We start from the raw sequence: 14108 nt of genomic DNA on the forward strand, positions 1-14108 counted from the left end.
GTAGTCTCTGCACTAACACAGATGCTTGAGGGACATCACTGATCAGTTGTCTCTATGCAAACACTGAATCACAGATTACAAGTCTTTGGATGTGGCCAACCAGACAATTCTATATCCACCAAGTAGCCCATTCTTCAAACCCAAGTCCCTCTAATTTATATGAAAGGATGTTTTATGTGACTGTCAAATCACAGAATAGTTTGAGTTGGAAGGGACTTTTAATGATCACCTAGTTCCAACCTCCTGACTAGATCAGGTTGTTAGGTTCCTATTCAACCTCACCTTGACAACTTCCAGGGATGGAATCTATGGGCAATAAGTTCTAATATCTATCCATCCTCATAGATCATGCGGGTTTATTATTAGCATGCTTATTTATGATAATATTTATCATCATTATTACCCTGCATTTGTTAGTGAAGAAAGCAGAAGTTAAAATTTATTTTTGTTAATATACTTCTCTATCTCATAAAACAAGGTATTTCAGTTTGATTGAAATTAAACTTATAGAAGTAACTCCACGAGCTCCATGATTCATGGTAAAAGCAGATAAGTCAGATCATCCTTTATTTGGACATGAGAAGAAGGCAAGTAATACAAATCATGAATTCATGTTCAACAGCAAATTCTTTGGTTTATTAAAAAGACAGGAGAGAAAAATATCTGCAAGATCAGACCACCTTTCAAACTTTCTTATAGCATAAACCCAATATACCACAACAGTCACTCAATTACGCTCTAATCTGGCTTATAACATATCTTAAGCATATGGGAAATGACTTACAAAGAAAACTTACCTCTATGTGCAATACAAGCTGTGCTTTCTCCTTGTCTTTATGCTCTATGCGTCTCTTTAGCTCTTCTACCTCTGACATTGCTGTGTTATGAGTCAGTTTTGCCTTAAGCTCCAAAATATGTTTCTCCAGTTCTTGCTTTTCTCTCTCATATCTTTCAGCTACTGTAAAACAGTGGGAACAATATGCCAAGTAGAAACATGGAGTCATGGAAAATTATTTTTCTCATTTTACTCCTGGCAATTTTCTATATGCGACTACTACAAGGCTATTGATGAATCTTTGAAAAAAAATGGCTATAATTATAAGATAACCTTCCATTGAATAAGATCAGTATTTCAGCTCTTACAGTTATAAAATCGTTTTAGGGGGTCCCCCAACCCCTATCCCTGGGGGAGGAGAAAAATAAACAAGTAAAATAAGAAAATTTCCCACAAGTTTCAAGGGAAAGATTTTAGACAACCTGAGTGTGAGTTCCGAGACAGGTCTTGCTTTCTGTGAACTATGCCTCAATACTACAACTACAATAGAAGTTCTTGACCAAAATAAGCTGCAAATATCCTAGGCCATAATGTCAAGTCCTTAGAGGCAAAGAAAATTTCAGTTTGCATATATCTTCCAAGAAAAAGAAATAAGTCAGAAAACAAGAACAATTGCTTAAATTTTCATTTCTTCTCCCTCTCTTATAAATATCACGCACACACATATATATCAAATATATATCTTAATACATCCATTAGATTTCCACACATTTTCACAGCACTTGTTACCATTATAAAACAAGTGTGGTTTAAAAAAAAAAAAAAAAAAAAAAAAGCTTTCTTGAACATGAAAAGTATAGCAACAACTAAGTTTTCTTTTAAACCTACATACTAACACTGAATTAACTGAAGAAAAAGTACAGGTTGTCATTTTAGTGTTGCATCTAAACCTAAACCATTGACACAATTAACCATTTTGTAGTAACCTGTATGAGATTTAGGAATCTGGCTACCTGATTTACATTTCCATGACCAAGATTCAATAGCTGAGACATGAAAGCATAAAAAGTCATTAACCAAACTAATTTAACATTTCCAAAAACACTGGACTTGGAGTAGTTGTTCTATAATACTGAACACCACATATCTTTGTTAATGAGGATGTATTTTTATTACATTTGAAAAGTTTAAATACAGATAGTTATTTAACAGTACAGCAAAGGCCTTGCTAAAGATACAATTTAATACATGATTTCATGTTGAAACTGCTTAAAATTAAAAGTTTTTCTTCTACATATCATGGTTCCACCCCTAAAATTCTAAAAAACTGCAATTACAAGTCATGACTGCATTATACTGGATTATACAGATAATATTCTTAAATACTCTGGAATATGATGGCACCTCTTAAGAGCTTCTACCAAAAGCTCAGCAAACTTATTAGCCAGCTACAAAATGGCAAACTGCTATGATTTTCAAGTTGACAGGGTTTAAACTGCAAAAATAATGAAATGTGAAATAAAAAAAAATATTTATGAATAATGTAAAAACACTACTCAATTTTCTTTAATTCTCTAATAATCTTCATTTGTTTTAACCATGGAAATCAAGGTGTAATATTCAAAATTGATGTTTATTTGTTATAGTACTTATTAACTTGAAAGTGAGGATTTTATCAGTTGTTTTAGTTGAAACAGCAGAAGACAATATTAACATCCAAGCTGAGTAACTAGTTTGCAGGCATCTCAGGCATCTAGCACCAAACCTGGGAGCTGTACCTGTTCTAATTCTCCTTTCGTCTTCACAGACATCCTGAGAGCTCTGATGGTGCATAACCAAACGTGAAATTTGACGCTGCAAGTCTGCACGATCTTCTTCTGCTCTCAAAAGTTGGGAACGGAGATCGTCAACCTAAAATGCATATTGAAGTATCAGACATTTGACAGAAAACAGAGCAGTCAGTAACAAACATAAACAATAACTATTCACAATATTTATAGATAAATCTGAATAGCTCTGCAGATAGTAAACAAAAAAAAAGATAATTAATTCCTAGTTACAAGCCACAAGGCATTTATTCAAGCAAAATTAAAAGGATCATTTCAATCTGTTATGGTGACCATGGCTGACCATTAATTTCTCCAGACAACGCAAAATAACATCATTTTATATGTTTTAATTGTATTTTTAAACTGAAAATACTTATATCAGGTATATATTTTATGTGAATTCTACTCACTGAATATACAATATACCAATTCTTAAGAAACATACTAGCCTTTTATGTTTTTTTACTTTCCTTCTCTTATATACAGTAAAAAATGTTTAGGTAAAAGGGCTTTTTTCTAACACTATAATCCTCCAAGTTCCTGCATCCTCAAGATTCTATCAAATCTTCACCAGCAAGCATCACACAGAACACACTTTGGATCATTTTGAAGATGCTTTGCTTTCTTTTTTAATTTTTTTTCCTCATATGATACTGTACGATACAGCTAATACTGCTATGCCACTGATGTATATGAAGTCATGCACTTTGCATAACAATTATCAATAATATAGAAGTTGTTCCAGAGCATACAGTGAAGGGCAGTTACAAATAATGTGCTTATGTACTTGAAAAGTACCACAACTGCTATTACTGTTCTTATTAATGCATGAATATACATACAAAAAGGTCTATACCTGTGTTCAAATCTTTCATTCTCAATCTCCTTCTTTCCTTTCCAAAAGAACATTATCAGAATATGAGATAGGAAGATTAATCAGAAAGACTCTGAAATAGCCAAATATGAAAACTTCAGTATTTCCATCACACAAAAGCAGTTACCTGATGCAAAAGAGCTTCTCTATTGCTTTCTGATTGATTCAGCTTTTTCCGGGACTGCTCCAATTCTTGCTCAAGCTTACAGAAAATGATGAAGACAGAAAATCTATGTGTGCATCATAGTACAAAAGTGCTTTTTAACTACTTAATTCTGGCACAAATTAATTGGTACAAACTATTTTTTAAAATAAAATATAATGCATATCATATTTTTATTCATCCAAATCCTTAACACAAATTTTCATCTGTATTGTACTAAATCCCAGATATATGTCATACACAGACATCAAACTGACTACCAATCCAAAACCAGAAAACAAAAGCTATGAAATATTTTGTGAACTCCTGTCAAAAATAACTCAAAGATTGAAAAGATGCACATGGAAATAAAACTAGTCTTTGAAAGCAGAAATTGTTATTGCAGACATAATATCCCTTTTGTGAATGCGAAGGAGGCTGGCAAATGGGCAAAGTAGACAAGAATAGTACTAGTTGAATTTAAAAAGTAACAGAATATAAAATGCTACTTTGATTGTCCAGTGTAAAGGTTTATATTCAGAAACAAATCAAAAAAAGAAATCAAGAATAATCTACAAGCTTGTCTGTCTGGCAAGATGGAGTGGTTGTAGAAGAAACAGGCTATAACTGAAGAGTTTTATGAGAAAGACATAAGTTTAGTGTAGTTGCATTCAGTGTGTCTGATATAAAAAAGCAAACAAAAAAAAAACAAAAAACAAAAAAACACTCAACAATGTTATCTTAAAGAGTAAAGAAAGGTTTATACTGCTGGTTTCTCTGAAGAATGAAGAATATACTACAACATATGACATTATACACTCACTGAAGCCAAAGAAGAATAAAAACGAGGCTTACTTGTGTCTTTTCACTTTCATATTTCAAAAGTTTATTTTTCACAAGTTCTTCTGTCTCAGTTGCTTTAGCATTCTGTTTCTTTAAAGCCTTTAAAAGTGAAAAAGGTATTGTGAGCTTCATTTAAAAAGTTAAAAATGTTTCTTTTAAGTATATTAAAACGAAGCAATCAGCCGATGCATTTAAGAAAAGAGCTAAATGAGTGCTTTCAGGTTGTGTCTAAAATTTCCAGTTGAAGTCAGTGTCTATTGTCATGAAAAATTAAAAAAAAAAATAAAGTGCTCATGAACACATAAACACATACATAAATAGAAGTGGGCCACATACAATGTTATGACTAGCATTAACACCCTTCCGATCTAGAGATCTGCAGATGCCCAAGACTGACCCCAAACACTATGAAATGAAGGACTACAAATCTGAAGAGATCCCCCATAGATTAGCTGTAAAAATATCAGATGAGGAGAATCCCAGTACAGAATATGTGATCACATGACAGACGATGCACTGTAGTGAGGAAAACCCTTCTATGAAGTTGTTTGAATTTCGACAGATGTTTAGAATCGTAGTGTTAAAGCAGGATTAACTGAATCATTCCTGATCTAAAGTTCTTTATGCTTTACTTCAAAAATAAATAGACAAACCATACAGACCTTTCCTGTCCCGCTCCAAACCAAGTGTCTAAAACCACCAACATACATTTTACCAAGCATCTTATGAAAATAAAACTGCTTTGACTACTAATTTTGAAATATTGCTCTTCTATAAACCAACACTATTTACAAAATATAGCTTATTACTGGCAAAGAAATGCAGCGGACATCACATGAGATTTGTAACATAAATAACCCAAGCTTAGGTATTACAAGCCATAACAAACTCATCCACTTCATTTGCTGTGAATTTTAATAATTGTGTCAAAAACTCATTTCTTTGCTATACTACATGACCAAGCAGTTTCCAGGCCAGCCACAAAATCAATTCGGTGCAGATCTCAGCACACACCTTTTATTTTGTTGCAATATTACAAAACATAGAAACACCTATAGCCTGTCCAGAACAAAAAGCTTTTTTTCCAGTCTATTCATTCTGAATATTTATTTTACATCATAAAGGAATATCTCCTTAAACAAATATCCCTAAAACTGGTTCCTGTCATTAGGGCAATTTCATGCAATTTTGAACATTTTCTACTTGCTATATGCTGGGGAAAGCTTTCACTTCATTAAAAATTCAGCTGTAGAAGTTTTATTTTTAAACGTAGCTTCGTAGAGAAATAAATGGATGTCTATGTTTCTCTTAACCTTATATTCTCATCTCATAAAACATATGGGTTTTGGTATATTTTGGCTTTCTCTCTTGCTTGAACAGTTTATACTAAAAAATGAGATTTTAGAAGCTATTTATTATGACACTGAAAATATTATGCTACATAAAGAATTAGGGTTTCATTTTACTGATTCATAATCAGATACTGCAAGATTGTAATGCATCTAAGATATTCAGTACATATTGAAATCAGTCCTTGTGAGTACCAATATAACTCAAAGTTGCGTTCAAATCTGACACTTTCCCACTTTGCTTGAAAGGACTCTATGAAGAACTCCCCAAAAGCTGCAGCGCTGGGAAAAAACAAGCCTAAGATCAACATTTCAGCTAATGTTATTACCGCACATAAGGTGGTGGTTGTTTTATTTTTAAGTGATACATACTGACTGCAGTTCTGTTTCATGTTTCTAGCAAAATTAGAAGCACTGCTATACACGGCCAACTGTTTGCCAATCTTATTTTTTGCAGTAAATTAGTAATTAAGTCTTAAAAAATACATTTCTTTATGTGCTGATTTTGCCAAGAAGGTCAGCATATAAAGATAATAAAATACAGTTTAAGGAAAACTAAACTGTAACTCAATAAAAGCTGAACTGGAATTACAAATGCTAGGAAAGCTTTCAAAGATGCCCCTGTTGAAGGCAAAAATACAGTTCTGCATCACTAGTACATCCAAATTCATAGAAGATCTACAGAAATCAATATGTCATTTCAACTTACAAGAATCCCTGTATAATATTTAGACTATTAATCAGCAATAATGTCAATCAAAAAGGCAGTCTCTCATATTGCTGACACTATAAATATAATGTTTCCTTTTATTTTCTGTATATTGTCTTTAAAAATCACCCATAATCATTTTATTATTAAGAAAAAATACTTTGAATATGCCACAATTAAAATACCACACAAAGAATGTGATGGTACAATAAAATAAAACATACCCTGCACATGCACTGCTTCAGCTGTGAAAGATAGGTTTCTCCACTAGGTACCAGACAGACCATGAGTTAAGCAATTAGAATGTCATTAGAATGTCATTAAGAAACAGATCTATTTGGTCACCCACAACCAGACAAGCAGTAGCTCTTACTAATGACTCAGAAACTACATAGGTAAAAGACGGCTCCGTGCTACCCTCCTTCTTAATTATCTCTTCCGGCCTTATGCCACTCTTGTTCTCCTCTATTGAAGCCATTTCTCTGCAAAAGTTTTAACTTGGGAAATGATGGCTTATAAAAAATGTAAAAAACATCATATAAATAGCCGATATTTTTTTTATTTATTTCATTTCACAGAATCACTAAGGAAAAGACCTCTATCATCTATTCCAACCACCAATCCATCCCCACCACCACCACTGAGCCATATACCTCAGTGCCATATCTACATGTTTCCTGAACATCACTAGGGACAACAACCCTACCACCTCCCAGGACAGCCTGTTCCAATACTTGACAAATCAGAGAATAAATGATTCATGACACCCAAACAGAACCTCCTCCAGCACAACTTACCTCTGTCTTATCACTAGTTACCTAAGAGAGGAGGCCTATCCCAATCTCTCCACAGCTTACTTCCAGGTAGTTGTAGAGAGCAAGGTCTCCTCTGAACCTCCTTTTCTCCTTCTTTGTTGTCTCCAAAGAAGGAAATGAGGGAACAAAAGGGTCAAAAATAACAAGTATGAAGTGGATGCTGAGTACAGCAGTTCCAATACACTCCTACCTGATAGTTTCCTAAAAACAGGAAAGCATTGTCCAGGAAGTTTAGCAAAGCAGCACTGAAGTCCCAAGGAATGGAAGGAAAATAAGTCTGCAGTCATTAGAATTCCCCCAACAATGTCCTTTTCTTAAAGGGATTAATGTCTAGGCTGGCCAATAAATAGCTAGCAAGCAGGTTGTATAAACTTGTAAGGCCTTGGAGACAGCCACAGGGAAACAGAGAATTTGTGTGTAAAGACATCTTTATAGCATGGTGTCAGGATGGACCATCTAGATGTCAGGATGGACCATCTAGATGTTCCGCAGTCTGCTCAGTCAGAAACAGGCTATCATCCCTGACAGACTAGATGAACTTTTGAATTGACCCAAGGGAGCAATTCTTACAGGGTTTTTTATAGCTTTTACTGTCATGAGATAGTACTAGAATACCAACATACACTATATAGCTCTACTCACTGTATTTCATACACAGACAGTGCACTCAAACCCACAATATTAATAAGAAAATCATTTACTTCCTACAATTATAAATGGGGAAAAGCATGCGAACTGTTATTACAGAGATCTCAGTAATCTTTTCCAACTTTGTATGGAACTTTGAATGATGTATGAATTATTTAAACCTACTAACTTCTCTTTCCTTTTTTTTTTTTTTCAAATAAAAGCAGATTTGAAAGTAGCACACAGACCACAAATTGAAATTGACTCTTCCGAAGTGAAACTGAACAATGAAATATAGTCATATTAGACCAGCTTCATGCTTTATTTTAAAATAAAAATTAAAAAAGTACTTAATCTGAATGATTTCTTTTTTCTCTAACCTGCCACATTTGGAGCTATCAGTGGTCCAAGTATTTTACTATTACTTTAAACACCTTGCCTAGATATTTGTCTCATTTGTATGAGACTTGCTCAAGTTCCTAGGCAGAGAAGCAACTCAGACTCAAACTACAATTAAAGCAGAAATTACTAGCCACAGGTAGCATAGCACAGAGCCAGGGGGCAAATATCAGTGATACATTATAACACCCAGATGTGCGAGAGTACAAATCAAGATTATGTTTTTCTAAAAGGATCACAGAGGACATACAAAACCATTTTTTCAACATTTTTGACCATCACTCTACCCTACCCTCTGTTTAACAGCCACCAGCCTCTTACATATCACAGTATGTGCAGTAAGATTTATTTATTTTGAGAGCAGCCCTGTAGTGAAAAACTTGGTGGTCCTGGTGGACAAAAAGCTGGACATAAACCAGCAGCACACACTTGCAGCCCAGAAGGCCAACTGATTCCTGGGCTGTATCATAAGGTTAGTGACCAGCATGAAGGAGGAGGGAATTATCCCCCCCCCCCCCAGGTCTGTCCTCCCCAAGCCTTATTTGGAGTACTACAACCAGGACACCTGGAGCTGGTCAAGAGGAGGTCCATGAAGATGATCAGAGGGCTGAATGATCTCTCTTGCAAAACAGGATGTGGGAGCTGGGCTTGTTCAGCTTGGAGAAGAGAAAGCTCTAGGGAGACCTCATTGCTATCTTCCAGTGCTTGATTATAAGCCGGAAGGAGACTAACATTTTACACAGGCAAGAGGGAATGTTTTTTAAACTAAAAGAGGGGAGATTTAGATTAGATGTCAAAAGAATATTCTCTTCTGAAAGGGTGGGAATATGTTGTGGAGAAACTGTAGATGCCCCATCCCTGAAGGAAGTCAAGGCTAGGTTGAATGGTCAGCTTGATCTACTGGGTAGCAACCCTGCCCAGGGCAGGGGAACAGGAATGAGACGATCATTAAGGTCTCTTCCATCCTAAGCCATTCTATGATTCTAATCAAAATGATTCTCATTTCATCAAAAATCTATATACACACACCAGCAGCACTGACTAAAATCAACATACTTGATATCCTTTTTAATTAGAAACAAGTTTGAATCACAGACAGAAGAAAATGAAGATGGATGACTCACACTAATTTCACATTTTCTTTATAAACAGTGCTTATGCAGACCGAGAATACAAACTCAAGAAATATTACCAAGAACAAAGTTAAAGAAAAAAAAAATGCAAACTTCAAATATAAAATTTTACAGTTTAAAGTTTTCTTTAGAGTCAGCATATAATTAGATATATTCTTTGTTGATAATCAGTTCGTGGTAGTAACAATGAAATACAAATAGAGTTGCACGTCATTAAAAAGGCAGACAAAAAGAAGTCAAAAGGAGAAAACGAAATAGTAAAGTATCATCGTGTTCAGTTGAACTCTAAAAATATATAATTAAATAATTTAAATTTAGGAAGATGTCCATCTTAAGATGGTAAAATACTGACAAATAGTGGTCAGTTACAGGCATTGCACTTTTCCTTACAGATCGCTTCTAACATTTAAACCCCACCAGAATTTTTAATTAAAAGTGATGCTGATCAAATCCAAAAGTTAAATTTGATTTTATTTAGTTTGAGATGCATAGAGAGCAAAATAATGAAAAAAGCTCTCACACTAAATTGCCAAAAATGCTTTAAATAGTATTTATTTTTAAATTATCCATACCATATCGAATGACTGGATTTCAGATCTCAGTCCAATCTTTATCTCCCTTCCAGTAGTGTTACTTGTAAAGCATTTTGAAGAAGAAAAAAAAAAAAAAAAGGATAAGAAGAGCCTTCAGAGTATTAAATCCATGCAGTGGTCACCACAAGACCTACGTTTTGCAAAGACTGCCTACCTTCAAATATAGGATTAAAACAATTCATGAAAAATATGTAAGCTAAAAAGTTTTTCTAAGAACTTTGCTCAAAGACTTGAATGAATGACAAACATAATTTTTCAATACTGCAGAAAAACTAATACCTTAGCAAAATACAATTACATCAATGGAAGTAATGAATAAATAAACAAAAAGACAACTAGTACTCAGCTTACAGATACATTGTTGGAATGAGAGTCATATAAGACTGTTCATAAATTTTAAATGCTTCACAGTCAAAGGTTTCATTATTCATTTTATTATGTTTGTGCAATAAAAATCTATTTATCACCACGTACAAGAGAAAAAGTGAAAAAATTCCAGATCAAGAACTGAAATTGTTAGATTGTTTTGGTGTTGGCATTTTTTCCTCTCCTTGTTTTAAATTCAAGGCTATATCACTTCTAGACTTTTTACCTCCTTAGAAATTTTTATATTCCTATTTCCTATGTGATGTATATTCCATAAGAAAGAAAATAATTTTCCTCAGAAAGCTTTTTCATACAACAGCTTCACAGGTTAGTATTACACTGAGCATTGTATTATAGAGAGTATTACAACATGTACACAGTTCATACTATTTTGTTTCTAAAAAAACAACAGTTCCAAAGCTAAGGCCCAACCTGGTACAATTTGCTAATGTGTGAGCTGAAGAGCTCAACCTACCAACTATTTAACAGTTCCTAAGAAATATAAGCACTACCCTGAATTGAGATATTTTTCTACTTAGACGTCAAACATAACAGCCTTGATATAAGTAGCAGGAAGAGGACATATTCTGTTACTAATGGGAGTGTAATGGAAGTCTTTGTTTCAAAGTCTAAACTACCTCCATTTTCTTCTGCAATCCATCAAAGATTAAAGAGGCTCCCTTGCACACTTGTCACCAAATCCTATTTCTCATACTAAAGTTTAGAAGAGCCTGAAATAAAGATTCCTCCATTCATTGCAACATCAGTAATCTAATTTTTATTAGGATTCCCAAATGGAGAGCCCAGTCAAAGAAATCCAAGAGCCATAATGGAAAAAACCCACTCATGCAGAAGGAAGATACAGAGATAGAAGACCCTTCCTGAGAGAGTGAAGACATTCACCAAGAATGAGATTCACCTCAGAAAAGTTGCAATTATGAAATGAAGGATGTGGAATAAGCCTCTTCCAGTCAGGACTGGCTCTGAATTGTGGTCTGGGCTAATCCTTAGTAGTGAATGTTTATCAAGCAAACTATTATGTGCTGAATTTTCCTTTTAGCTTCACAAATCTTAGGGCCTGGGTACCAAATTTTAGAGCAGTTGTATCAAAAAAATCTTATTTAAACAGGAAAGAGGTCCTTGGAAAAAATAATTTATAAAAAAATATGCATAGAACAAAATAGAATTTGCAGAAAAGATTAAAACATTTTCACATGCAGCTGGAAAGCTTAAGGGAATGGAAGGTTAGGGCAACCACTTAGTATTTCATATTCATTTTGCATAGAACACAAAAGATGAGCTATTTGAATAAAAGGTATCTGGCTTGAAGGCTTATGATTCACATTGCCAATCTCATGAAACTCTTTGAAATACATTTGAATTCATTCACTTGAAAACAGATTTTCCTTGCAAGGGAATAATCACAGTATCAATACATCTTAATAGATAAAAATCATAACTGCTTTAAAAGCATAAAGGAAGATTTTTCCACTTAACAGATAACACTATCACGTAACAGTAACTCCTCTCATAATGCATGCTGCTACCAGATTGAAGACCCAATCCATAAGCATACTGAAGATTAAAATCCCTATGAAATATCATATCTTCTGAGAAATGTAATAAAGCACTCTCATTCATATATAAGTTCATTTCACCCACTAAGGTATCAATTGGGAAAAAATGATTCATTGATTCTTAACCATTAGCAGAAGTATTTTTAATTCATATTTTTAGAAGTATGTTATCTTTTTAAATATGGCCTCTTTGAAGAGTCTCTATCCTCATATGAAATGTAAAGCACAGGTCTACCCTAAGGCCCCTGAATATCAGTGCACAGAATAAAACTACCTTCCAAAAAAGCATATGCACCACTGTTAAAAATAAGAACATCAGAATTAAGGATTTCTTCTCAACTACACTTCTCTATTACACTATCAGAAATGACACTGTAAATCATATCTTAAGGGTTGGAACAAGATGATCTTATTGGTCTCTTACAATCTAAGCTAGTTGATGATTCTGTGAACTTTAAATAATCACAATACTTTGAGATTCACACATTTTCCAAATAGCACTATAAGCAGAAATAGATAAGTACTTTTCATACATTTCTTAAAGTAAGCACAAATAGACATTATATTATGAATCAAAATTACAGAAAATTAACATCTTTGTCTATTAAACAATGCTTTATATTTCATCAGATTTTTGCTTTGCCCTAAACTGTTTAAAAAGCACTAAGAAGCCAGTGCAGCGTATTTGATTGCTTGTTGAAATAAAATAAACCACTCATTACAAGCAACATCTGCGTTTTAAAATACAAAGCATTTTAATTAACAACAGTCAGCAAATGTTTTGCTTTTGGGGGGGGATTTGAGGAAGAATGTTGTGGGAAAAGGGTTGTTTTCTTTTAATGAATATCTGTACTAGCTATTAAAAAAGGTCTAAATCTAGGCAAAGTACCATGAGTAACGCAGAGTCTTATTAACATCTGGTCAGCAAATCAAGAGGAAGTAGGCTTGATACAGTTAAGGGAATACATCATAAATATGAGCACTTTCACCAGTTTGCCAGACACAGGGTCACAAAGACAGGAAAATCTCAGTTTGATCCTAAGTATCAGGAGTTTTCATTTGATCTTGAGTATGAAGGAAGTTTTCATTTGCATACCTCTTGTAATTGAACAGACATCTGCCCCAGTTGGTCCTGGCGCCTTTCTACAAGCTGCCTTTCAGCACGCATTTCTTGTTCTATCTCCTGAAGTCTTCTCTCTACACGTGCAGATACCTTCAAAGGAAAAAAAAAAACCTGCATGAAATTAGGGTGTATTTTAACCACATACAGAGATAACAGTGGTAAAGAAAGTATGGGGCAGGAAGAAAGGAAAACGAAATGACTTTTTAAAGCAAGATTTAGAACAGTATAGCAAAAAAAAAAAAAGAGTTATAGCTCTGAGTACTCAATATTGCTATCTTGCTAGTACTACCCTTCTTCTTCACTTACGTTACTTTTCTGCACAGTGGAAGTTCTAATAAAGTGCTAAATATGTCAATACCAAGCTTGGTGCCACCTAAGCTGAGGCCACAGTACATAAATCTTAGCTTCTCTGCTGCCACAAGCCTAATTAATCTCTGGAGACTCACTTCCTTCACATCCTCTGTACATAAAACAAAGCAAAACCAAAACAAAAAATCACTTCATTTTCAGAAACCCATGAGTTTCTGAGCAGTAAACAAGACATAGCTACAGGAGAATAATTGTGCGATAGCACAAAACATTTATATAACTTTAAGAATTTTTCCCAATATTTTACCGATTAACATGCAAACAAATACAAATAAAAATCTGTCATTTGTTAAAGCAATCTGTGTTAATACAATAATCCAACCTTAAGCTACAATCCTTACAGTATTTTTTCTTTTCAAGCTGCTAGCAGACAGCACCCTCTTGTGGACAGCAAATTAAATTTATACTATTTAAACAGAAGATTAGTAAGGAGAACAATTATATAATGTTTCCTCCCTACTTCAAAAGTAATGATTTCTAAGAGTCACTAGAAAGCAGTTAAATTGCCAAATGGTATAAGAAAGAAAGAAAGAAAGAAAGAAAGAAAGAAAGAAAGAAAGAAAGAAAGAAAGAAAGAAAGAAAGA

At 34.0% G+C, this 14108-nt stretch overlaps 1 protein-coding gene across 4 annotated transcripts in view; it reads right to left on the bottom strand.

Annotated features, from left to right (window-relative positions):
- Nucleotides 1–14108, bottom strand: part of CEP128 (centrosomal protein 128) — a 91427-nt gene that overhangs the window by 61639 nt on the left and 15680 nt on the right. For 3 of the 4 annotated variants that reach the window (XM_015865215.2, XM_015865217.2, XM_015865213.2), the window contains exons 8-12: nt 13128–13244; nt 4476–4562; nt 3606–3680; nt 2554–2686; nt 798–958 (exon numbers count right to left, since the gene is read on the bottom strand). In XM_015865215.2, the coding sequence (XP_015720701.1) occupies nt 798–958; nt 2554–2686; nt 3606–3680; nt 4476–4562; nt 13128–13244 (573 nt within the window). The remainder of the gene's footprint in view (nt 1–797; nt 959–2553; nt 2687–3605; nt 3681–4475; nt 4563–13127; nt 13245–14108) is intronic. The other variant, XM_015865214.2, reaches the window with a different exon arrangement.

This window comes from Coturnix japonica, chromosome 5, assembly GCF_001577835.2.
Source record: "Coturnix japonica isolate 7356 chromosome 5, Coturnix japonica 2.1, whole genome shotgun sequence".
Lineage (NCBI taxonomy): Eukaryota > Metazoa > Chordata > Aves > Galliformes > Phasianidae > Coturnix > Coturnix japonica.